This window comes from Brachyistius frenatus, unplaced genomic scaffold (genome assembly GCF_029030835.1).
Source record: "Brachyistius frenatus isolate BFR_SWC_R1_liver_20210118 unplaced genomic scaffold, ASM2903083v1 Contig_253, whole genome shotgun sequence".
Taxonomy (NCBI): Eukaryota; Metazoa; Chordata; class Actinopteri; family Embiotocidae; genus Brachyistius; species Brachyistius frenatus.
Window position 1 is genome coordinate 51,022 of NW_027210852.1, and position 27,854 is coordinate 78,875.

Consider the following 27,854-nt stretch of genomic DNA (forward strand, 5'->3'; position numbering starts at 1 on the left):
CACTGGTAAATCCTCTCCAACTCATTACCAAATCCTCACTGCAGGGCTGCTAATCTCTGAAGAGAGACGGACTAGGTGCCAGTCTTTTTCTAATGGAATTGCATGGCGCTTTAAGTGATTGCATCAACAATTGACTGTCCTGATTGATTAGATCAGACGTAGAAGAATCCTGTTTGCACACAACTGCAGTAAGAAACCACAAAAACTTCATCACGATCCAAAAAACAAAGATCAGATGAAAACATATTAGGGCTGATCCACACTCTAACTACACAGCTGATTGCAGTATTGTGTTTATGACTGGAAGTGAGCTTTTGATTCGCAGCGAGGAAGGACGTGACTGGAGCTGTCAGAGAAGAAAATGATTGGAAAAATTAGGTGAAAGAAAAAGCCTGGCAGCAGCAGCAGAAGCAGCAGCAGCTGCGAATGTGACGGGGAAACAATTGGGGAAATAATTGTTGCGCTTGTGCAGACGAAAAAGCTGCCATCAAACTGAACCTATCACGGCCCGTCAAAAAAAAGAAAAAATCAAAACACACGAATAAATCTGAAGTGTGTGAAAAAGATTCTGCTTTGGTGAAGCAAAAAAAAATATCCACGTTTGACCTGATGATTAGCAGTTTATGTTTTGAAAATGCATGCATCAAACACACTTAATAATCAGTGACGGGGAGGCTTTGAGGGCTGCACTCACACTTTCAATTAATAAATCTGGGCTTTTACATCAGTGATTAAAGGATTACACAAACAAATGCAGCATATATGCTATAATCTCTTTTTCTGATTGAACACGAGGGGCCAACATACAGTGTCAGCGACTGATTCGTCTGATTGGTGGAGCTGTAACTGGGAGAAGAGCTGTGGTTTCAGCAGCAGATTAACAGAGAGTCTGGAGGCCTTCATTTTGGCTCGGAGTCACGGAGCTTCCACAGAAACAGATATCAGTCCGAGAGCTGAGATGCTGTTCGTGGCATTTCGGTAAAAACAAAATCTCGGCCAGTTGCGCGAGCACGAGTTCTCCTCTGCAGCTGCAGCGAGCAGACTGATTTTCTTATTATCTGAGACGCTGATTCAACTGTGGCAGAAAGATGTGACCAAATTAAATGAAATTCAAATTAGATTCACAATTAACTTTGTTTTGCCAATAAACGCAATTTTCTGTCAAAATGGGTCGAGAGAGTAAAGAGCTGAGGTGTGCAGAGGACGGTTATTTCTGCTGCATGTTTACTTGCACTTTACTCCGACTAATGAGATCTCAAAATAACTAAAACCCACCAAACGGGCTGAAAATGAAAGTTCTTCTGCACAGCTGCTGACTCGGGTCACCTGATTAACAGAACCTGGAGGCACAAACACTCACTGCTATCCTTGTCACGATCAGGTTTTCAGAGCATCCATTTATATCCCTGTTTCTTGGATAAGCTCTTATCCTGGCTTTGAGGAGTCCAGAAATGCAAACTGGATTAGTCTGATACACAACAGGATACTAACATGTCAACACTTAAATCTGCTCCAATCGTGAAGGTGACGGACGCTGTGAGCCATAAAATGACACACGGAGCTGCGTTGGTGGAGGCGTTTTCCTTCAGTGAGACAAAAACATGAAGTCAAGTTCAGTTCTCTTAATTTGACTTTAAGGTGCCGAAACATTTGAACATTTCATAACATACCGTGACAGGATTTTATGTCTCTGTGAGGTTATTATCAGAGCCAATTCTTTTGTTGTGGAGAACATGACGTAAACAGCAGAAATTCAACATTACAGGTTTGTATTGGACACTTCACAGGAATAAGGCTGTCACGATCAAAAGATTTTAGTAGATGATCACCAGACAGAAACTAAACTGTTGATGCTTAGTCGGTAACAAAGACAATAATCTCAATTATTTTCAAATCTGGAGCTGTATAACCAGGTTTCATGTGAGCAGTGTATCCTAAATATCGTCAAAACAACAGCATTTCTTATTTTATTTCTTTTTTTATATATATACACTGTAGAAATGTATGAATTAAACACTCTTTCAGCATTTGTTTGATGAAGAATTGTAATTTGTAAATTGTAATTATACACAACAGGTAGATTCAAGGTTACTTTAAAAAGCAGTAACGCACGCTCAGCCTCAAAACCACAAAATATATCCGAACATTTCAGTCAGATGTTCGTCGTTTCGATCTGACGACACAAAATGACGTGTAGGGTTAAGGTGTTTTAAACTTCCTTTGGCTCGTTCACACGTTGTCATTAAGGTCACATCGCAGTCATGTGAGAGTTGTTAGAGTTACCAGAATAAAGGTGTGAATTGGTGTCAAACCGCCTCAACGGGGATGTCAAGACGCCTTTACTGTCCCACGGCCACTTCAAAGGAGAAAAAAACGAGAGACGCTGTGTTTGCATCACTTTTAAGCTGTTTTGAAGTCAGTTAGCTCATACTAAGGAAGCGTGTGGTGTAATCTCACCTTTAACAACTGTAGTTTATTTTTTGCCCCACGATACCGGCGGTGTGCAACGGTTGTCTGATGTTTTCTTAGACCCTTTTTGGGAAATAAACGATGTGCAAACGGCCTGTCGCACCTTAAACACGACCAAAACTGCCGACGGGGGAAAGGAAGACGACCTGCGTCTTCTTGCTGCATTCGAATGGAAGTCGTGAGCTTGTGATTACAACGTGGGGAGTCGTGCCCGCCGTACGCTCGGCGTTGAGGTGGTGAAGTCGTAAAAAACAGCGTTACTAGGAAACGGCGACATGGATGGCACCCGGCAGCGACAGAGGCCAGCAAATTACCAGGCTAACGGGAGGATATCATAATGTGGGAAATGCAAAGGCACGTAGAGGGAAAGGATGAGGCCGTCGGGAAGAGCAACAATTTCCTCGGACGCAGGCTATTATCTAAGTCACGAAGGCAAACTCTACATGACTAAAAAGACAATGTATTAGCCGAGCATCCAGCGGAAAACCAACCTCCGTGGCCATTTCTGTAGACGTCAACAAACACGTCCCAACTTGCGAAATCAAAGCCGATGTGGACATTTGCGCCGGCGCGTAATCACCGACGACGTCACTAACTAACAGCATTGTTTTTGCAGTTGTCGCTTTAAGCGTTGTGGTGCATTACGGTTCAGGAGTGATAAATCGACTCTCGCAGGTGTAAACACAGCCGTGCGGATTTCTTTACAGTCTCAGAGTTAAACTATTGAGCTGAGGATTGTGCTGAGTTTAGTGTAAATTATACAGCTACAATACAGTACGTTCTGTTTCCACATTATGCAAATCCTACTCATCAAAATATATATACACAAGTCACACACACACACACACACACACACACACACACACACACACACACACACACACACACAGGTTACTACGGAGCAGTGAGATTTGGGGGAATCACAGCGTGCAGTGTGTCGGAGGGCAGAAATCACAGCGAGGGCACGCTGTCGCTGAGTCGCGCAAACACTCGCTGCGGAGCGAGAGATGGGACGAAAACTGGCGGCGAGCGACAAAGTTAAGCTCAGACCGAGCTGTGAACTGAGATACGAAGAGTTTCGGCAGAAACATGTCGCTGACTCTCGGCAGGTCAGCAACTGTATTTAACGCTTCCCAAAACAAATGACACCGGATGTTTCGTTGCGTGTAAAATGAACCTTTTGCACTAAAATTTTTTTTTTTTAAAAAACCTCTTAATTTAAGCCCGAAAGGGGATTTCCCACAATTTCTAGCGTTATGTATGTGAAAAAAAAGTTGTATGAAGGCTTTTGTGTCTCCGGAGGGAGCTGAGCAAAATGTGATAAACCGCCGTCAGTCTGATGAAAGCTTTAAAAGTGAAAAATATCTGAGGGTTATTGAGCGCTTGTGCAGCGCGCTGCTCTGCTCTGCTCTGCTGCAGGCAACGTTCGCTGCTGCAAGCGAAACGCACCAGAATCTGCAGCTGAACTGCCGGAGATCACGTTGCATTGTGAGCAATGAAGCAGAGCACAGAAAGAGGAATGAGGAAGAGAGAAAAAACAACAACATATATACTGTATATCTCTGAGTTTGAGAGTGTTACAGAAGTGAACTGCATCCCTCTGATGAACAGTGGCTTCTGTGGCAAATGACATTCACGGGTTACTGCTAAATGCAGTTTATAGCTGAAATGCTAAACTGTATGGCCTATAGATAAAATGCTAAACTCCTGTAAAGGTAGCAATGAATCGTTAAGACAGCGCAGACACACTCAAAAACAAATGTTCTTGAAATGTAGTGTATCATCTTTTTGGATTGGTTTTGAGTTTCTCTTTGAAACTACCTCGAGCGTGGAGGTAGCTTGACCAATAGAGCCACGACGGACACGTGAATGGAAAATACAACCGCTTGAAATTAATCGGAAATATCCTTCACAGTTTGCCAATATTTGCCAACTTAAAGTGCAATAAGTACTCTGGTTTTTCACCCGTCAGCGAGCGAGGTGGCGAACACTAGCTCAGGTCCCAATGAGACAATAAATTCAGTTTATTCAGGGACATATTTGTCCCATCGACTCCTGAAAAAAGTTGATGTAAAAGTAGTTTTATTTACTTCCGTCGTGGTGGCGGCTGACATCTCACAAATGTGGACAAACAATATCAAATGGGCCAAACTGGATGGCACAAAAACGAAGCAAAAATGATTTGAACTTCAGTTCTCGTACGTCCCCGTCATATGACATCCGCAGTGTTTGTTTGTTTGTTTGTCAGCCCAGCTGATCCGACACAGAGGACACCAAAGGACGAGAGAGGAAGCAGCTCCTGCGTCACACAGTTTTCTCTGAGCAGCTTCTTCGATCGCTGCTGTTCAGAGGAGAGTTTGGACGGATTGTCTTTAAACTCATCACTTCCTTGCAGGGTGAAGAAGTTTCCTTACAAACACCAACATTTAAACCGATGTTGTAAATTGAGTGTTTCTGCTCAGGAAATCTTCTCAGTCACTGTAAAACACTGAAAACTGACCTCTTTCTTTCATATTTTCATGTCTTTGCTCTTCCTTCAAAACACATCTGAGTTTGAATCAGTGCATCATATCGTGTTTCTGTAGTCTTCAGCCTCGGTGCAGCCGGCTGTCTGTTCATGTGGCGAAGCATCAGGGAGAAATTAACACACACAGAACTCGCTTAAGTAAACCTTGAATAATTTATTTTCCTCCGCTGTCTTGTTTTTCATTCCCCTTGTTATTACTTCTGACGTGGAATAATTGTCGTATTTTGTAGCCGGCAGCGAGAGATAATACAAAAATAGATCAGGGATGTTTTGTCTTGTTTGCATTTAACTATTGAAATGTACAATTTATCATAAAAAGTGCATTTATTCATTGTTTTGTTTAATCTTTAGTTTGGTCTTTAAAAAAAATATATCCTCAAATATCTAATAATTTTATAAAACAGTAAAAAAAAACCTGAAAAAGCACAAACAGTATCATATATATAAGTATTGCTGCTGCGTATTGCGACTCTACAGCAACATAAAACCTCAAAATTTCAGAAACTTGCCTCCGAAATTATTCAGAAGTCTCGTCTTTGTTTGGTGAACTTTGAATTCCTGCAGTTCAGCATTCAGGAAGCAGATTCTGCCAGCAACTCTGCTCGGGGTTAATACTTTAAAACCTTTGTGAAAAATACTTAAAATCCATGAAAGAAAGCTGTTGCTTTTCAAAACAAAGTCCCACGTTTCAACCGCGGAGTCCTCGTCGTCACGTAAACCTGACCGATAAGTTTACCGATTCAGATCTCGATGTCCGCTCCAGTGAGCTGTAACTGGTGACGGTTTGGGTGGATGCGCCGTTAGTTAGCAGGGATCAGCAGGATGAAACCATCTCGAGACTTCTTGAAGTCAGCGCTGGCCTGGCCGGCTCTGGTCTCCACGGTGACGCTCCTGGGTTTGCCTCGCATGTGAACCTGCAGAGCTGAGCAACAAACCTTCACAGGAAACAGGCCTTTTCTCACACTGAAAGACAAAAGCACAAACATGTATGCATTACTATACATGTGAGGTTCTTTATTGACCATAATTATTTCCACACATTTCCAAACATTATGATATCAGCTGAAGAAAAACACGCCACTCGTACCATAGCCGTCACCTGACTGATATCATCCCAATACAACACGCACACAAAGAAAACTTTGACCATGTTTCCGGGACTGGGATCCCAAGATACAAGTTGGTGATCAGGTGCCATTGTGGCATTAAAACAGTTCCAATAACTACCATAACGTGAAAAAAAGTCCAACCTCGGACCTCGAATCAACCTCGGAGCAGCAGGATCGCCAAGTGTGTGAGGGGAGCTGTTGTTCAGCTAATTACCAGCTGGTTATTTTCAGCAGAGTCAATTCAGGGGAAAAAAAAAAAAAGTGCTTCGAGTTTGGTACTTTGTCCGTCGCCAATCTTACAATTTTGGAGCCAGAAGTGAGCATATTTGGACGATTCGGCGAGGAGAGAGCGGTGGATCTGGCTCGATCTGATTAGGTACCTGAAGAATACTAAACCTGCCCATATAGTGGAAAGCTGACTGCACCACAGGCCTGTCAATCAAGCAGACATGCCCCCAAACATACTGTTTATTTTTAAATGGACCACCAGAAAACTCATGAGAAGAAGGGACTTTCGCAAATGACACCATAATAACTTAAATGTGTTGACTTGGTATTTCAAGAGAGAAGTTGAATGGGAGTCTTTTTGGAGCCAACCTCAAGTGGCCTTAAGTGGTATTGCAGTTTAAGACACCTCAGCTTTGGCCTTTGCAGCTACAGTATGTCCACTTTTATATATAGCCTATGATGTAAACCATTTTGGTCCCAATTTTTTTTTAACTCAGTGACATCTACACAAACATTTGCATGTTTGATCAGACGTACCTGTCCGTGAGACAGCTGATTTTGACAGTATACTTGTCTCAGAGATGGACAGCTGTGTTGTGAATTTGTCAAACCCAAATCTACAAAAAAAAAACCATCTCTAACGCTGAAACAGCTCATCAGTTATAAAAGATAACCTGCAAAATGAGTCTGACTTGTAACTTCTTGGAAAGATATGGTCTCCTCACAAACATCTCCAGAGCAGGTTCAACACTCAAAAAGAAACGAGCTTGTTATTGAACAGCTCAGTTGATGATGTGGCCTGATCACAGCTCCATCCAGCCGCTCTGCTGACAGCTGGGTCGTGGAAGTGTGGTTCTGCACCGTCAGCTGAAGATGATCCGGTGTGAAGTCGCAGCTTCCTCTCGGGCCCCCCGGGATCCTGCAGCCTCAGCCCGGCCGCATCGACCCCACTGCTCCGCCAAACACAAGCCGGCCTGGCAGCGTGCACACAAAGAGCCTAACACTGTTTCCACCTACGTCACACAGACCCGGGGGACTCTTGAGTTCAAGGCTGATTGTCCTGCTTGTGAGGACATTTCTCATATGAAGGTATTCACATTTCCTTGTTGTTGTTCTATCAGTCGACCTGCATCCTTTGAACTCAAGGCAAAGGCTCTGAAAAAGCAAACGCAGAACCGTATTTGCTGAATGGCTATTTGTGGACGCCTTTGAATGTCGGTAATGTGACGGATAAGCAGGTCCGCCTCGTGCTTATAAGCCAACTTGGCAACTGTGTGCCTACTTTGGCGAGGGTGGAGGATCGTTTCAAAGTGTCGGTGTCCTATTCTCCCCAGACTGACTTTTTGTTCTTCAAAAACGTGGCTGGAAGTCATGGCAGGTAAAACCCCACTTTTCTAAGCGGATTACATAATTTTAGTTTAGTTATGCAACAGTTCTGGTTTATCAGGTGAGTGCATCATGGATAAAAAAAGAACACTTAAAATCTGAGATTTATGTATTAAATACAGTGTACAATAAAAGTGCCCACTAATTTATTATGTTTTAATATTGCCACTCACGTGTCTGGTGTGTGTTGTTGCATGTGTTAATGGGACATTTGCATTGAATTTTTCTGAGTGGGTGAAATGGATTATATGCATAATGAATGTCTTCTATATTTAGTATCACTGTGGTATTTAAAGAAGATGCGTACAATGCATAAGTTTGTTTGCTACAATATCTGTCTTTTAATCCGTTGGTTTTTTTTTTAAGTGTGGACTTCCTGTAATAATACTGTTAATATGAGGTGAAAATATCTCCTGCCTGTGCAATTGTGTAACAGCTTTTCTGAAAGTGACCTTTGCGGTTACTGTGCCATCTTTCTCCTCTGCTTGCGGTGTTTGAATAAAGGCTTATCTGTTCGACAAATAAAGACGAAGCTTTAAATCTCTTCGGGAAGCACGATTCTGGATAAAAAGAGGATCACGAGTTACTTGCTAAGAATTGAGATCACGATTCTCTTTCACGATTTTTTTCATTATAAATGTTTCTTGCTTTCAGATACCTGACACGGAAGGAAACATTGGGTGCCTGAACCAGAAGCAGCGGACGGAAATTACGATGCCAAAAACTTTTGTGTAGACGAAGCTCATTTCATGGACGAAGCCTGGATAAGAAATGAAAAAGTTCCTTTAGCTCCACCGTGGGTCTCCTGTAACAATTCTCCTACTTGTATTTGTTGAAACATGTAAAACAGAAAGTAAGACTCTTAATTAAGTCAGCTCTCTCCAACACTTTCATCCTGTAACTCTGGATAAAATCCATTCAAAATGCTGTCAAGTTGGCAGAAAATACTTTTAAATGCAGTATTTTCTTTTCACTTGACTTTCTCTGATTCCAGTCTTTGATTTAAGCTAAGCTTAACACGAACTGACAACACACTCCTTATTTTACAGCCCTCACCGACCTAAAACTGAGACCCGAACTAAGCTAGACTCAGAAGGTACGACTGGATTTTTTTTTAACCCGCACCAAACCTGAGACCCGAGGCTACAATCTGATTTACTGACCGTTAGCGTACAAGGCTAATGCAACAAATTGGCTACCGTCTAACTTTTTTCTTGGGTATTGTGTTTCTACGTGCAGAAAAAGAGCCCAATTCCTCATGAAGCACCTTTGAAAATAATAAAAGTAACAAAACATCCAACGGTCGAACTGAAACCCAAGATTTTCTCAGGAAGCATCGGGTTTAGGTCGGATAGCAGAGCTGCCAATCAGTGCTACTAACAGACTACTTTCTTGTTGATTGAGCAGTCTGAGAATCGGAGTTTTTTTTTTTGTGGGGAACTGGTACATCTCAATCTCTAAACTGCCACAATGTTTGTTCTACTCGTGCTAAAAAAAAAAACCCATCGAACTCTGTCACTGCGTGTTTCCAAAACTGCGCCGCCGATCATCGTGAGTCGCTCCAACAGGTGTGGCCCGGAGAGTCTTCCTCTCCTCGGCCAACTCTGCTGAACCCCGTAAACCAGCTGTCCTGCCGCACACAGAAACCCGCTGACCTCCGGATTGTTTTTGATTCGAGCGGGATGCTGATCTCATCGCACCGGCTACCACGAGCGAAATCCGACACCGGCTGAGCGCGTTGAGAAAAGCCTCTGGCGTTGCCTGAGGACGAGGAGGATGATGGGCTTGCGGAGGCCTGCGGTGCAGCAACGTGAAGCTTTCTGCTGCTGCACCAGGAAAGCTGAAGGGTGAGGAGGATGAAGGGCGACGATATGTTCGGCGACTGCAGGAATTAATGTCAGAATTCAGACGATTTATTCCCAACAATTATAACTTTTTGGCTGGGATGGGTTGGACTGTCCTCACCAGAAAAACAACAGCATCTGTCGCTTTTACAGAATACATCAAGACTTAAATTCACGTTTTCCCGGCCGAGCTGCATCTCGTGATGATGCAATGAGTGTCCTCTGTCATAAACAAAGACTGAGGGAACATCACGCTGTTACTGTGCTGCCAAACCTCTCAGGAAGGAGGGCGGGGTTGGCTGTTTGACTGTTGTCCGCAGCCCGTCTCCAATCATCACTGGTTTCTTTGAAACCACATCCCGGCCCTAACCTTGAACAGCAGTTTAAGTTTCCTAAACCTACATTAACCCTAGCTTAACGTTAAAAATACGGATCTTTGTTCATTTGGGTTTGCTGTTCGACTCTTTGCCGAAGAAGAGAACATTTCATTTTCAAAGCAGTCAATGTCTCAATGTCTCCTATCATTTTGTAGTCAACCTATTCCAAACTCAGGCTACAAGATTTAAGCTTTTCCTGTCCCGACAAACTCGTAAGACAAAACCCCCCTGAATCTAGCTCTTGTCCACCATTTATCAGCCAGAGACGCATCCTCACCAAGCGGCCAACCAACAGTTACGTCACCAATTGGTCAGTGAATTGCTGTTCTGAAGCCTCAAGTTCGGTATTTTGGCCGTCGCCATTTTGCTATTATGGAGCCAGAAGTGACCATATTTGGACAAGCTGGGTACGAGTGAGCGAGGATCCGACTTGATCTGATTGGAAACCCAAGAACTGTATGCCCCACCCACCTATAGTGGAAACCTGACTGCATCGAAGACCTGTCAATCAAACAGGTACACCCCCCCCAAACGTGCAGCTTTTTGAGGCCTAATATCTAATTTATGACGAGATTATTTTCAGATGTATCGCCAGAAAACTAATAAGAAGGAGTGACTTTAGCAAATGACACCAAATTGACTCGGGGAAAATATTTATTGACTTTGTATTTCATGAGAGAAGTTGAATGGGAGTCTATGGAGCTGGAACCTTTTTGGATCTAACCCCTGGTGGTCCTAGGTGGTATTGCACTTTAAGGCATTTTTCAGACCTGGAAGCTACATTCACTTTTATATACAGTCGATGCTTCTCACCCACCCTGCTGCTCCTGAGTCCCCAACATACCTGAGAGCATCAGTGAGCGGCCGCCAATGAGAGCGAGAGATTAGCGGGAAACAGAAGGTAGCAGGAAATACACAACATCACAGCTTTGATTTGATTTGATTTGATTGACTAGAGTTTTCTAGTGTGAGCACCACGATACTAACAAGACATAAGATACAGGAGAGATTAGTGCGGAGTTGGAGTTGTGCAGGGGCACATTGCTGCATCACTCTTTTCTTTTCAAAAGTCCAACAATAAAGTCAGCGACACACACTTATAATTGACTTACATCTGACTTGTCTACTTTTTTTCTGATTTCGGTGCGTGTGCTCTATGTGTGTTTCTTTAAGCGCAGCAGGATTGAGTGTACAAACACTGTCCGCGGTCGTCTGTCTGCCAACCAGCCCTCGCGCTGCAGCCGAATAATTCATGGCCGAGGCTGCAGACAGAACTGGGGCGCAGCGGCAGCTCCTGGAGGAGCCTTTGGACCTTTTTCCTCCCACCCTCACCGCCGCCCCCCCTCTTCATCCTTTTTTCTGCCTCCAAAGACTCCTCCTCATCCTCCCCTTCAGTCTTTTTCTCGCATCTCTCCCTGCCACCCCCTCAATGAGGCTGGATGCTGATAATCCGATGTGAATGCACGCCTCTAGTGTCTCCATTATGAAGAATCATGGGCCATTTTGAGCTGTATGTGTGGTGAGGCGTAGCCAGTGAGCCAGACGCTACACCGTGTTACTGATGCAGTTGGTGCCGTTGTGGGAGAATCAGATCAACACCCGGCCTGTGTTGAGACCCTCGCAGGGAATAATGTGCCATCACAGATAAAAGATGTTTCTGCTGCCAAAACAGCTTCTTCCTGCGTTTGTCTTCAGCAGCATTTTGTCCTGCTGGAGGAAACAGCTCAGAGTTTACCTCAGTAAACTGAATATTTTATAACATCGGCAGAAGAAACACACAAGCTGCCGCTCAACATGAACAGATATATGTCCACATGATGTGCTGACACAGGGCACCTTTACGGATTAAATAAATCATGACTCTTGTAATTCAAATGTAACCTGCAGAGACTAATGATGATTTGCTCTGATTTAAACATGCATGAATCAGTAAGGTGACAGAAACTGTTGAGCTTAGTTCATGAGCAACTGGGGATTTATAAGGTTCAGAGTGGGAAAACACACCTGTTGAACAGGAAATATCTCACTATAGGAAAGTGGGACGTTTTTTCGAGAGCTGCGAGAGAAGCAGGTTTGATTTCACTTGACCTGGTGGTGAAAGGAAGAAATCTACTTCTGGTAGAATAGCACTACCGGTTTGGATAGGTTGGTGATATGTAGACACCCCAAATTCGATCTGCTCCCTTTGTCCTAAAGATCTAGTTTGATTTTCCTACAGTCTGAACAAAGACTTTGTCGCACTAATCCGACACCTTCAGTCCTTTGAACTGAAAAAAATGGAGCACAAATGTATCAGGTAAAAAAAAAAAAAATCCTTTTATCTTCTACGATCTCCTCCACGGTGCAGTGCAACAACAAAAAAAAAGAAAACGTCAGGAAGATGCACTCAAACCACAGAGTTGCACAACAACACCCAAAATACAAGACTTTCTTAAAAAAAACAGGACAACCACAAAATAAAGGAGGAAACGTGTGAGTGAAGTTCCTTATTAATCCTCAGAAGTGAGCGGTTTGTTTCTCAGGGCTGTCAGATTAGTTAACAAGCAGAGAAGTGCTGACGGCTGCTCCTAATGATCCCACTAAAGCTGAGACAAGTTCAGACTCAAAACACACAAACTCCCTCATGCAACTCTCACTCACACACACACACACACACACACACACACACACACACACACACACACACACACACACACACACACACACACACACACACACACACACACACACACACACACACACACACACACACACACACACAGAAACCAGCAACAGCACCTAAACTCACGCAGCAGCACCTCCCATCAGACGCCGTTAATAAAAATCAAAAGCAGAAATCTGACACGAGGCTCAGAGTTTTGCTCCGTGCAGAAAGGTCAGAAAGGTTTCTTCCTCCCTGTGATTCTTCTGCCTCCTTCCCGTCATCTGCCCTCCTTCTCTCCTCTCTCCATCAGTGTCATCGGGCTCGGGTATAATTGGGTCTCAGGAGGCGATCAAACTGCTCAGGTGTCCAAAGACCGACAGAGCAGAAAGAAATCGGAGGCCGGTCAGGATCTGTCAGACCACAGAACGCAGCCGGAGTGACGGACGGGTGTCGAAACAGAGGAATCACTCAGGTTCAGTGTGCTGGATCACAACAGCCCTGTTAACCTGAATGCAAGTAACACTCTGACTGAGTGATAAAGTTACGCTATTGGCCAGCTGCAACTTGCTGTATTTCTATCAAATTAAAAGCCTGCTTTCAAATTAAAAGCTAACTATTGTTCCATACACGGTCCAGTTGTACACAAGGTCTCATCTAAGATCCAGATGGACGTTCACACACAAAGCAAGGCCATGATTTCAGCCGGTTATGTTTTTGCAACCAGACTTCAGATGTAAGTTAGTTTGTCTGTTTTGTTTGTGTTCAGTCTCCATAGAGACTTCACTTTTTGATATAATATTATTTCCTTCAACCCTCCTTTTCCTCTCTGTTTGTTTATGATATAGATCCATGAGTACAGTTTTTGTTGGAAAGTTTTCAATTCACACAGAAGCATAATTTCATTAGTTCTTGTGAATTAGCAATCGGACTGCGTCCGATTCTAAAATTAACTCTGTTTTAAGTGGATTAAAGGAACAGTTTGACGTTTTGGAGAATACGCCTTCAGGGAGCATCAGATGTGAAGATCGATGCCACTCTCATACTGTCTCTGTTTGGTGTTATAAAGATCTTAGCTTAGCTTAGCACAAAGACTGGAAATGGAGAGAAACAGCTAGCCTGGCTCTGTCCAACAGTAACAGAAATCTGGTACTTTTTAAAAGAGAAAACTGCTTTGTGTTTAATTTAACTTGTAATGGTTTTTGTTGTTGTTGTTATTAATTCAGATGTGCTTTGTTTATTTGTGTTTTTATTAGTCCCAAAATATAGTAAACTAAAAGAAAATTGAATTTCCCTGCCAACACCACCAACGCTCACCAGTGAATATTCTATACTTTGGGTATTTAAACTGTATATTTAAAAAAAAAAAAGTGTAAAAGCATCGAGTTTTGGATTTGCAGGTGGACTGTTTCTCGGCTGGGAGCAGTGACTTGAGTTTCTGATGGGCGATTTACAACTATTGTCATATTAATCCAGTTTTTGTACAGATTATAAAATATGTAACGTGTTAATCAGTGAGCTTCAAAGGTGCTGCTGGCAGGTATTGTGAGTGTTGAACAGAATTAAGATAGCTGTCTTCCTGTTTACAGTCTGTGTACCGAGCAACTCTAACCTGCTGCTGACTGTAGCTTCATATTGAAAGGGCAGGTATGACAGCCCCCCCCCTCCCCTCGCCTCCCCCCATCCTCTTCACCTAACTTGACACCGCGTCGTCACACACAAGCCTGCAGTTTTCCCCATGCAATCTTAATTAGCACTTCCCCAGCTGCCTGGCAACCATTGCTGGGGCAACAGCAGCATCTGCAGCCCACACAGCGGGGGGGCACCGTGGGCCGAGGCCACTCGAATCCTCCGGTGGAGAGGTGGCCGGCCGACCCATCCCGCAGGGTTCGCTTTGGCGTCACGGCGTTGATTGCCGCCAAACTGATCCATTACAGTTACCATCAACGTCATCAGTAACAGTGGGCCTATCTGAACCAGCTGCAGCCGGCGTCCTGAGTCTCATCAGGGGGCATTCTGGGAAAAAAAAAATGAGTCATCCTCTAACAGTGAATTCATACCGGGTGATTTTTATAACTGGAGAAAATATTATTTAAGATGCAAAGGCAACGAGCTGCAGTCTTCAATATGCACATGGCTTCGACCGTCAAGTGTGAATAGCTTCAAGAATTTCCTTGACCACCGACATGTTTCTGAGAGAGTCGGTGAGGCGGCGTCTCATCAAATCGATTTTCAGACAGGAAAGACGGTCGGACGTGATCAGAGGTCGTTGAACAGGCGGCTGAGTTACAAAAAAAAACAAAAAAACAACAGCACCAAAACTACTTCCTCATTGATGAATTGCTCCGACTAGTCGAGGCTGCTGCGAAGAATAAAAACGTTGCTGAGGAATCCATTTGTTGCACCGTGAGGTTGATTTGGAGGCAGCACTTGCGGCGTTTTAAATCCACAAAGAGACCTTTTGATGCCGTTTCAAGGTCAGTCGCCGACTCGCCGAGATGCTCCGGCAGAAAGTCCCAGAGATCTAATAAACCGGACGGGAGCCGCAGCCATGACGTCTTTATAAACCCGCTCCTCGGCGGTCTTTGATGTAACCGTGTGGGAATGAGCTCATCGTGATGCGTTCACTGTCTCTGAGTCTTTCGCTGCACACTCGTTGTTTGAAATTCATCTCATCGTCCTGGTAAATCTCTCCTTCCCTGTTGAAATTCTACCATCGTATCACGTCTCCCGCATCGTTCACGTCTGCTTCGAAATTACTTCTTTTTCAAGGGCAACCACTAAATTAATACGAACAGCAGACATGGACACATCCAAACTATTTACATCCACACTATCAAGGTTGTTATTTTTGCCCACATATGAAAGTTTGTTTTACAAAAAACTGACAAATTCAATTGTGTGTATACAGAAAACCTTGCTGACCAATTAGATCCATGAAATATTAAAGACCTTATTGCGCCATGTTACCTTAATAAAGTGCTTTGATCTCAAGAGAGGGTTCCCGTCTTAAGTGCCCTAAGATGTCTCAGGTTGTGATTCGGCACCACATAAATACAAAAATTGTGATTGTAAAGTGCATCGGGACTTTGTTGCAGGGTGACTTTACATTTAAAAATGAAATTGATCTGAATTATGACTGTATTTTGAGCACATAATTAGGCTGTGACCAGAAATATAAGCCTTTTGTAAGCTTCACTATAAAATTTTCCAACATACAGTTTGTGACAACATAACTTGTAATAACAGCCGACACACACACACATCTTAAGTAATACATAAACTTTTAGCTGCCTACTGTAGAATTATTACTTTATTTAAGTCTTCATCTGGATGATATTTATTTCTCTAAGAGAGGCGTAATGATTTCAGTTATTTCCTGATTTCAATCTTGTTTTTCACTTTAACAGACCTACAGGTCCTTCTGTAATTTAAGGCCAGTTCAAAGAAAGACTTTGCATTTTCAATGTGTTTTTATGAAAGAAGCTGCCTTTACTGTTACTTTATTAGTGCTCAGTGTGACAACAGAAGAAAAACAAAAGGATTCGGTAAACCTGAGTTGTGAAAGCAATTTTTTTTTTGTGCAGTGAGTTGTGATTTTTAAAACTGTTGTTGGCATCTTTGCAATTACGTTCAGAAAGAGACATTTAAGTATTTTCTAACAGTCGTGTTGATGATGAAATTACAGCTGAGTGATTAAGATGATATCTAATACATTACTGTCTGTCTGTCTGTCTGTCTGTCTGTGGTGAAATTCACATGGTTTACGGCACTTGTAATCTGCCAAAGGCTGAAGAGGTCACCCGGAAGGATGACTTTTATTAGGAGGAAGGAGGAGAAATATTTTATTACTAACATCCCGTTACATTAATCCTGTCTGAAAGGGTCTTTTGTGAGACACGTCTTCTTAAAATGAACATGAAAATGGATGAATGGAGCCTCGCAGGAGCCTCGCGGAGCCAACGAGTCATTTTATAGTCGTTACATCCAATCTCCGACACCAGTGGGTCCAAATAAACATTAGCGGCTCAGTGTATCACGCACCACCGCCTGCTCTCAGTGATTTATCGTTCCCCACTTCACCAATAATCCTCCTGTATCATTATTAAAAGGTTTTAAACGTGTTCCTTAAAAGTCCTTTTGTCTGTCAGGTTCTGACTTTGTGAACTCAGCTTGTATGAAAAAAAAAAAATCAACTAAATTTGTTGTTGAGCATCACATGAGCAGAGCAACGCCACCAAACTAAATTATGTGTAGTTATAATATTACCGATTTAAAACCTCTGACCTCGAATCCAACTGCCCAAAATAGATTGTACAATTTGTTTGATGGGTCGTGTGGCCTTCAGAGTCTGGCACCGAGTTACTTTAGTCATGAAGGACCCTTCGAGTTTTGTCCTGAAAGGAGCGCTGTGTTCACAGTGAGGGACGGTTTTCCTTTAACGATGAGGTTGACAGTTTTTCTGGATGAAGTCAAAACACAGAACATCATAAATCCAGCCCTCCTCCTCCTCCTCCTCCTCCTCCTCTCCCTCCTCCACTCTCTGGACTGAACCTCCATCCCCAGATGAGCACGGACACACGCACATGCAACACTACCGGCAGTATGTAGGAGTTGAATAATCTTGATTTATTTGCATTTTTACTTTTATTCCATCAAACGTATTTATCATGTATGTACAGGGAGCAGCCGTGTACATGCAAGCTGTGTTGCAACATCCAGAAGTTACGGATACGTGTGTGACGGTTATTTATGTTAAAGGTTAAGGGTCGTGTAAATCACGTTGAGATTCTCGAGAAACAAAACAGAAAGGCAACGGGAGACGGTCCTAAAAACCGGAAGAGTTGGCCGTTCATCACCGCTAGTGGAGGACTCTGCGTCTCTAACATGACCTGCGATTGGCCTAAAAGTCTCCATCACGGGTTCCATTTTTCTAAAGCCTGAGCTTACAGAGCCAAGAGGAGGTCTGGTGTTCCTGTAGGCCGCGCCAGAAAAAAACACCCAAAAAAACCCATCCATTCATCCATTATCTATACTTGCTTTATCCTGAACAAGGTCACGAATAAACCAAAAAATGATCTTCTAAATGACCTTCTGATCCCCAAATTTTCTGCAAGTAGTAAAACAAAAACATTGTTCACGCGTTGGAGTTCATTTATCTTATCTGTAATTAGCTGAGCTACTCATAACAACACTGAGATCACACACATTCGATCTTGCGTGAACCCGATCTCACACCAACGTGACCGATTTTCAGATCAAATTGATTTAAATATCATAAATTCAGAGCTGAAATCTGTGAATCTGCGAGTTTGGTCCCAACATGAAAGACGGACACAGAAAACCAGCGATGCGGAATTGCTGCCAGCTCTTTTAATAGATAGAGAAATATAACACGCTCCTATGACCTATATGATTTCTCGCACCGAGGCTGAATTATTCCCGCCCGCTGCGGACGATGTTTGACACAGACCAGCTGTAATTAACGCTCAGATTCAGGCCGGACTTTGTGGCTAAATGGGGAAAAAAAAAAAAAAAAATCACTGAAGCACATGACCTGCCGGCTCTCCGGGAACGGCCGGGGAAATAGGTCAGTGCACTGTTTACGTCCACCTGGGTTAAAAGCCGTTACCATAGTTACTCTCTCCATCCGATCAGAACTGCGGAGGCGGAGCGCCGAACCCAAAAAAAACTAGAAGCAGACCAGCAGCTGCAGGGGTTTGGACAAACCGCAAAAGAGACGCAAAGCGAGGGGACGAGGGGGACGTGGAGAGAGCAGAGCTCCAGCCCCGGTTGCTCCCGTTGCTCCGGCCGGCCGTGAGACGAACACATTGAGGACAGCCACAGAGGGAGGGGAAAAAAAAAAAAAAAAAAGAGAGAGAGGAGGCTATTTCAGGCGCAGGATGACGCCTTTTACGACCTAAAAAGCGAATTTAGAAACAGGAGGGACGGTTTCGCTCACACCTACACAAGCGACAAACTTGATGTCCGACGAGGTCGAGCAAGAAAGTCAACAAGTCCTTCGATATCAGAAGCAGGTCAGTGTGTGTGTGTGTGTGTGTGTGTGTGTGTGTGTCTCTCTTTGATCATTAAAGCCACATCACAAGACTTCTCACAGATGCTTTGGGGTTAATGAAATCACAAATTTTCCTCTTGGGTTTCTGGCGAGGCGGCGAAGGGGAGGGGTGACCCAGAAGATTGCTATTAATGCAACACCGTTCCAGGTCTTTCCATATTCATAAATGAAACTGAGCAGAGGAGGAAGAGAAATACAAACAAAAAAAAAAAAAGAGGCAGATGAGAAGAAAAACAACTGAGGACGAAGTTAGAAAATAGAAAGATTCAAGGTGATAAGATGAGGACATGATTGTGAACTTGGAACAAGTACAGAAAAGATTTCTAAGATCATTTCAGGCTGAAAACAGCACTTTGACCAAACTACTGGAGGGTTGCTGCAGGAGCGAGTTGTTGTGTGATCTTCACTTTAACCTTTGCTTTTTCTGAAACTTTACCGCTATTGCTGGCTCAGGTGGCCCTGCTGTTATTGGCCTTCGCTGCCGCGGGACCTCCCATGATGCACCGAGCTCCCCTCCTCTTTCGTCATGCATATGCTATATATACCCTCATTGCATGTCATTAACTTTGTCTTTTTCTGCAGGTGTCTGTGGCTCCGGAGCTGCTTGTTTGGTGTTTATTGTTTCTCAATGCTGTTCTTTTCTCTCTCTGCTCTCCCTTCATACCCAACCAGTGGAGCTCCATTAGACCACAACCAAACCTGTTTGACACCCCTGGTCTAGAGGTTCATATACGTTTTATCCAACTGGCAAAATGTCTTCCAATCGTCTTTGGATAAAACTTAGATTGACCAGGACCTGGATGTCTGAGAACCTTCAAAGACATATTTAAATTGGTTCAATCAGGAGGTTTGGATTATGAAATATTTTAATGAATTAGACAATTAAGTCAAAGAGCACTTTCATATGATGGTAGAGGCCCAAACTCCAGTTTAGTAGAATGATTCAGAAATATTTGAATGTCTTAAAAGGAAAAGATTGTATGAATCCTCAAAAAAAAAATTGTGATTTATTGACATTTATTGGACCAATACCAAGACATATTACAACAATTGTGTCCAAAAAAAAAAGAAACTGCACTTTCTATTAAGCATCACAGCTGGTATGGAAACTTTATTTTTATTCGGAAAAGAGTCTCTGCTGGTGATCAATAAGATAATAAAATCCCCCAAATTGCCTTTTAAGTAAAGAATCCTCCTCAGTCTTTTAAGGCAGGGGAAGAGCATACCCTAAATCCTGCCTTTAGCCCCACTCATACTCCCCCAGCTGTCCCAGCAGATGGTCCAACCCCCCCCACACACACACACACACACACACACACACACACACACACACACACACACACACACACACACACACACACACACACACACACACTTTTAGTAAACAGACGCACTCACATACCGACACACACACACACACGCGCGCGTGCGCGCTCACGAGCGGCTCATTCATGCCGACAGCCCTGACTAAGGTGACAGGAAGAGAAAGCCGGGGAGAGACGGGGGATGAGGTTGTGCGCAGGAAAGTTTGACGGATGAAGAGGAGCGAGCAGGAGGAACGTGCCCAGCCGAGGGAGCGCGAGACGGAAGTGACATGACAGCGAACCAGACAGCTTGTCTTCACCGTCCTCGCCGACAACGCGAAGCGGCTTTGAAGTCAATTTTTTTTTTTTTTTCTTTTACCTTGTGTGCCTCCTCTGACCCAGTTTGTGTACGATTCACTGTGTCACCGCACGCGCGCTCTCTCTATCTCAACTGTAAACATTCACGCGGCCTTCCCAAGATCGGCTCTCCCCGGTCTGAAGTGAGGAGATGAGGAGGAGCAGCAGGAGTCACAATCACTCCATTGACCGTTTCCTCCCCTGACCGTCCTAACTTTACCTCGCAACAGACCCAGATGACGCGCGCGTGACTCTCAGACTCCGGCATCTCACTTCATGCAGAAGTAAGCGGAAAAAAAAAAAAGGAGCGTGTTTGTGTTGTCACCCCCCCCCCACATGCTCACACACACACACACACACACACACACACACACACACACACACACACACACACACACACACACACACACACACACACACACACACACACACACACAACCTGACTTTGTCTCATGAGTCTCCTTTTAATGAGTCGCCGAGCAGAGGTCACGACCCCCCTCCATTCACCGCAGATGGTGGCACAATAACAGGCGGGGAGCTGAAACCGATGTTCGGCTCTCCTCGGAGACGCCTGCCGCACCCCGACCAGAGCCGCACAGCTGCTGCAGGGACCCAGGCGATGCAGAAACCCTGCCACCACCCCACCAACCCCCCAGAAAAATACCCCAAACCCAGACCAAAAGTCTAAGACTCGTTAAACCCACCAAAGCCTCACCGGGGATCTAGGATCACCAAGCTGAACACACACACACACACACACACACACACACACACACACACACACACACACACACACACACACACACACACACACACACACACACACACACACACACACACACACACACACACACACACACACACACACACACAGGGAGACTCATAAAAGTGGGAGCACACACTCCCCTGGTGCGGCTGCCGTCTGCCCTGCCTCTGAGCTGGAAGCAAAAACAAACCAAGAGACTGGAAGGAAAACAGAAATATGAGTCTTTCTGAAGTTAGACAGATTGTGTGAGCGTCTATTGCACTGCATTATTTTCACTAGACACACATTGGCAACCCACTTTATGTCACCTATTGCAACTCATGTAGCCTGTATCTTATTCAACTGCTGATTATTTGGGGCATTCATAAATGTTTTGTTTTTTGTTTTTTGTTTTTTAACACAAAGTGCCATAAAGTTGCAAAAAAACACAAAGGTCAACTGACTCAATGTTACTACCCACCAATCAAACGCCTCGCTAACCCTACTTTCATAAGACTACCCACGGTGCTCATACGATGAGGTGAGACCTCAGCACCAAGGTGAGAGTGTGCAGTATCTTCCTTCAATGTATCTATAAAATATCAAATAATTTTGGCCATGGGGACGTCTTAAAACACAAAATAAAAGTTGAAGATGAAGAAGTGTTTTAAACACGTATTTGAGGATCAAAGCAGCTGGAAGGTCATTTCCTGTGATATTGACCAGCTGACTATCTGACCGATGGCTTCAGCTCCGGTCGCCACATATCCAGGAGTCGGACTAAAGCGACCACTGCAGTTTCCAGTTAACGAGATCCTCTAAAAATATCAGAAAATACCTCCAGGAAATAAGAAAAATGGGGGAAAAGGAAAATGAACTGTACATTATGAGGAAGAAGGGAAAAGGAACGGAAATAAAAACGTGTTTAAAGCCTTGAAGGGACACTAAAGGGCGAAGTGAACCCCGTCAGACCCCATTTCACCTCCAACTACTGCTCCATTGATCTAAGATTTCTCCAAAACACACTGCTCTTTTAGTTTCGCCTCTTATCTGAAAGGCTTCTTCAGTTCTGAACAGAGAAACTGTTGAATGTTTCCTTTAAAATCAAAAAAAGTTTGGTGGAAAATCCTTTGTGTTATTTATTTTTCTCCACATTTTAAATAATCAAAATAAACATATAAATTCACTTTGGTCAACATTATTATTATTATTATTATTATTATTAACACTTATTAGTTTGGAAAACATCAAGAACATTTTTGATCAAGAATGAAGCTGCAAGGCCACTGATTAATTTTGCATTCATTTTTTTTTTTTTTTTTTAAATAAAAACTCAAAATAATGAGTCTTAACTATGAAACAGCCAAAGTCTGCGTTGGATTTCGACATAAACACCACGGGGTCTCTGTGGATGTATATGTTTGCGTCACTGTGTGTGGACCCGGCAGGATCTGGGGGATGAAGCACGTCGGTGAGTCCAGCCACTGCAGACGGCCTCAGCGGGCAGAACTTACGACAACACGCCCACGCCCACACCCACACACACACACACACACACACACACACACACACACACACACACACACACACACACCCTTACACAACCAAAACAGTCTGCTGGGTGTGAGCACTTGCGGGTTGTGCCATTCAAGCCGAGTCTGGCGGAGATGAACGTGGGTGGATGTGAATCAGGTTTATAAACAGCGACGACAAATCAGATTCGGAGTGATGAATGCGACAAATGTCAGCGCGGCTGATTCATTTCACGGCAGTTATTCAGAGCGCCGCTCGGACAGCGACAACTATGACAGTGATAAATGCCAACAGCATGATTTGCGTAATTGTTGTGCCGCGTTAATGGACTCGGTCGTAGCCGAGGTCTTCGGTCGGTAACAATGAGTCTAACTCTGCCTCGTTTATTCATGTGACACGGAGCCCTGAAAGGCGGCAGCTCTTCACCCCAAACAATCACTTCACCAGCTGATCTCACTTACTAATGTCTCGTCTCTACTGAAAGATCCGGTGAAATCAGCCGCTCCAGTGTTTTGTTCTAACGGAAACCTGGCAATATTGTAGTAAACAAACAAATTAATGTTCAGCATGTTTGCAGCTGTCAGCAGCATTTCTGAATTTGTTGGTTTGACTTTGATTGAATTCAACAACAGCTGAAAAACAGCTTCTTCAACAGTATCTCATGGACCAGAGGGCGATTCAGGACCTCTGCTCCGACAGTGGTGACCAAACCTTTGGCTTTTTGATCCCATCAGTGAATGATGATCAACAATTGTTCATTAATCTTCAAGAAAAAAAAAATTGTTCAACAAGTCTTCTTTTTCTCTGCTTTGTTAATTGTTTAAACATCCTAAAAATCTGTTCCACAAATCTCTCTCTCGTGACTCCTTAAGGATCTGACTGATTTGGAAATCACTGCTCTAAGAGAAAAAAAAACAACTCTTTAAATTGAATTGTACCTGCTGTTGAATAAATACACGCTGATGTAATATATCTGTACTTCCCTTAAAAGCACAAAGAATCACTCGCCTGGCTCCGCCCACCTGTCACTCACGGCTTCAGTCTTTACTGTGATTACAGTCTGGAAACCCAGTTTGCATTAAGGTTTGTTCAGCCACTCTTAAGGACGGACCAATCGGAGATCAGCGGGTGTGGCTAAATGCGATGAAGTCAAGGGTTTGTTTCTAGTTGTAGCTCCGATGGTGGTGGAGCTCGATGAAGCGATACGAACAGTTGTAGCAGCGCGAGCTAATATGGAGGAAATGAAGGGACAACAACGTGTTTTAAAAAGACAAAACGCAGCCTGCAGTGGACATTTACCGACATGACGTTACACCCTGCTCGCACCGAGGGAGGGTTTCTGCTGTTTACAGCTCCATGACTGCTGCGCAGCATACGTGATGTGGAGGTCAATGCTGACTGGTTAACATCTGCTCCAACAGTTTTAAAATCACTCAGAGGTCTGTGGATGCAATGACTGGACCCAATCTCATACGGAGCCAACGGCCGCACCTTATCTGTAAAGGCCTTCAAACAGCCGCATATAACGACCACTTTTACCCTGAAACTCGTGAGTGTCGCAAAGACCGCCGCGCGAACACACGAGGACAGAATCAGCGAGGTTTTCGGCCCGGTGAGAAATCAGCGGGCGTTTTTTTTTTTTTTTTCCCCCCCGCGTCACTGACCGTGTGAAGTGGTCCACCAGCGCTCCCACCAGTTCGCCCACTCGGTCCTGGTTGGGGCAGAGCCCGCCTCGCTGCAGACACAGCAGCACGTCGTCCTGGGAGGTCGTGTGTAGCGCCACCATCTGGTCGACCCCGGAGGTCACGCTCAGCCCTGTGAACTAGAGAGAGAGAAAGAGAGAGAGGAAGTGAGACACCGAAGAGGAACATCTGAGGACATCAGCTGCAGTGAAGGTTGGCCTCAGGAGAATTCAAAGCAGCTGTGGTCATCATAAACATCATGAAAGTGAGGAAATGCATTTGTTTTGGTTGAGTGTTGACCGATTAATGGCCTCCAGCTGTCAAGCAGATAATGATAGACTACAACAATAACAGTCATGTAAGAGGACTTATTACAGTAAATGTCTGCCAATTTAAATTCACTGGGAAACTGCTTCCATCAGCAGCACTTGGATATTGTCAGGAAAATAAACACCTTCGTAGGAAACACTGCCGAGTTATCTGGACAGTGGGGGTCAACGGATTGAATTGAACTTCGGACTGAACATTGAATATGATAAATGAGTACCACTGCTCATTATGTGTTATTAGATCAGAGGTCTCCCCAGAGGAAAGCGGTACTGAAGTCTGCAGGATGCTGCCCGCTTCGTTCGAGATCAGTTACCGCTCTTAAGTTTTGCAATACTTCTCTTTGCTTTTGCGCCGCTGTGATAAGACTCTAGCTCTGATAATGACTGCGGCCTTCGGATGGCTCGGCTGGCCGTCGTCACGTCTGTACTGTGGCTGTGACGAGACGGGACACATTCGGGTTTTTTTTTAATGGTTGAAACACAAGCTGTCGCGGGAGCACGGCGGATTCAAACAGCAGCAGCTGGACAGATCCACAAGACGACGGGCTGAACCTCAGCAGCGGCAAATTACCGAACAGCAAACGCATCCGGCCGCAGCTTCACCGGTCACGGCCGGCAGCGGCCGCAGCTCCGCTCGCAAGCAGAAGCTGAATACTGTCGGACGTCGGCCTTTAAAAATGAACGAGCGCTGAATGCATCAGATGAAGTGTCGCGTTATTTCTCCCTCCCGAAGAATCGGCAAATTGTTTCCTTTAGCTGGTGGTGTGTTATAGCTGAACTAGACCAACTGTTCGTGTGGCCGAGCAGCTGGGCGGAAAAGAATGGAGGGGAGAAAAAAAAAAAAAAAAAAAAGCGTTAAATACCCCTTTCAAAATGTTCCCGCCGGGATTTTGCAGTGTTTTTTTGCTGCGATCAGAAACTTTGGTTCTGCGTTGGCTTTTCTCCAAAATTGTGATGTAATTTGCGAAGTTTTAAATGAGTCTTCTGCGGTAAAATGGCGGGAAATGAACAAAAGTCAAGTCAAGGGACATTTTTTTTAATTTTTTTAAAATTCTTTAACAACTCCTAATAAAGAGTAATATGTAATCACTTATGATAGTAAGCATTCAGCATATCACGACAAATATTTCACTTATAATCTGTTTTTTAAGGGCCTTAAATGTTTTATGAATAACATTAATTCAACTTATAAGCCTTCTGTGTGCACAAAAACAAACCGCAGTCTCTTACAACCGGAAGTGTCGGGAAACTAATTTAACCTATTCCTCATTCACGAACCCCATCACTCTAAGCTTTTGCGGTTCTGACGGTCAGCTAGCACTCGGGATGTTTTAATAGTGAGAAGGAGCAGGTGCCCTACTGGTTGTAAAAGAAGAGATATTTTGGTTGATAAAGCGAGTTTTGTTTGAAGAGTGTACTTTATATGCTGTGATTTATTCCGCGGAGCTCCTTTTGAGCAAATCATTTTGCGGAAAAATTGCAATCGCGAGATCACAACTGACTGATAATATTTCTGTACTTTCCACTGAATTCTGATTGCAGGAGTATTTTAATAAATGTTGCGTTAATACTTTTATTTTTTTATAACAGACCTGACCCCTTTTTCCAGCACAGCCGTACGCAGCCCTGACTATATAGGCGGAGTGACCTGTGATGTTCTGCCGCACAGATTTGGAGCGCTGAAAAATCATTTGTACAAAAGTGTCGGGGATTATCGCGTCAACGCATAATACCTGTGAGTTTAACAGAGCGTACGGCGCAGTATATGCCGGATCAAAAACCACGCCGTGAACGAAGTCAGCGGGATTATTTGTGCTCAGAGGATGCAGGCTGGGAGGAACTCTGCCGGCGGTGCACGTGTGGAGGTGCAGTGAAGGGAAAGTCATTAGCTGTGACCCAGTTGGAGCAATGTACAGATTTACTGTGACTGGAAGAGCGAGAGAGAGAGAGTCGGAGAGGAATCAGCTCCATGCGAGGTGGAAGACGAAACCAGAGGACCAGTGAGATTTGCTGCTGTAGGAGAGGCAGAGAAAGTGAGGCGCGTGACAGGTTTTTAGAAAGAGGACGGGAGACCGAGTGGACTAAGCCTCTTACACCCTCCAGCGCACGCACAGGTTAATCCGGCGGGGACGACAGTGTGCGGGACGTCCCGGCGTCGTCAAGGCCAAAGTCCTGTACGACCTGTCCCCCTCCTCACTGGACCACTGAGTCAGCACAGTTCACTCATTTAGAGTGTTCCCCAAAAAAATGCCATATTTCTTCATCTACATCATTACTTTACTTTATTATCACTTGATTGATGTTATGTTAATTATTAGGAGCATTTCTTTTTGTTCAAAGCTATTTACAAAAGGCCATTTGATCTAAGTGAGACAGAGAATTAAAGCCGCAATTGATTATCTTTTTTCAATTTATGTTTAGTTCATGGATAAAAAATGTCAGAAATTGGAAAAAAAATCATTTTAAAAATTCAGTGGAAGATTTATTTCAGGTGCTCAGTTAAAAAAAAAACCTGCAAAAAAACAAAAGAAAAAAAAAACCATTATTATGAAGGGAATATTCATAATGATGAACCACAGAGCTCTCCTGGATAATTAATAACAATACGTTTGGGATGATTCCTTATTGCAGTTGAGAACAAAAATAAAGCTGCCACAGCTGCTAAATTCAACCAAAGTCAGTTCTCTTAGCAGCGTAATTACAGTTCGGAGAATAGCAACTTCTGTTGAATTTTTATTGAACAGAAATTTGTATTCTTTATTCCGCTGAGTCATTAAGTTCAGTTGTTTTGCGTGACTTTGTTTTGAAGCTTGTGTTAAAGATGAGCTCCGGTTGACACCAGCCCAATCGATTTTTCATTTAAAAAAAAAAACACAACGAGACCTTTCGCAGTTTCTGTTTCTGTGACCTGTTACACTTCAGCCTTAATGAGTCTCAGTCTGGAGACACAATGAGCTGCTCTGCTTCTTCAGCGCCGTATTCTGTGTTTATGACCTGGATAAGACTCATGTTTCCTCGGTCTGAGCAGCAGGGCTTAATGGCATCAGCTATCTTTAGCTGCTCCGCTGCTGCATAATGATGGTTTTTAACCCTGTGGCATGTTGTGAACTCTCTCTCTCCTTCTCCCTGTCTCGCTTTCTCTCTCTGTGTGTAAAACCACTGCTGGACGTCCAGCTGTGCTGACTCATTATGTCCCATTTAAGTTATTGGTCTCAATTATATTGTGCTTTCAGTTCGTTTAATTGCA

At 43.8% G+C, this 27,854-nt stretch overlaps 1 protein-coding gene across 1 annotated transcript in view; it reads right to left on the reverse strand.

Moving 5' to 3' along the window:
- Positions 1–5,130: 5,130 nt before the first annotated feature.
- The window catches only part of myo1g (myosin IG), a 51,387-nt gene continuing 28,663 nt past the window's right edge, over positions 5,131–27,854 (reverse strand). The window contains exons 21-22 of the mRNA XM_069720859.1: positions 24,261–24,418; positions 5,131–5,959 (exon numbers count right to left, since the gene is read on the reverse strand). Of these exons, the coding sequence (XP_069576960.1) occupies positions 5,797–5,959; positions 24,261–24,418 (321 nt within the window). The 3' untranslated portion in view covers positions 5,131–5,796. The remainder of the gene's footprint in view (positions 5,960–24,260; positions 24,419–27,854) is intronic.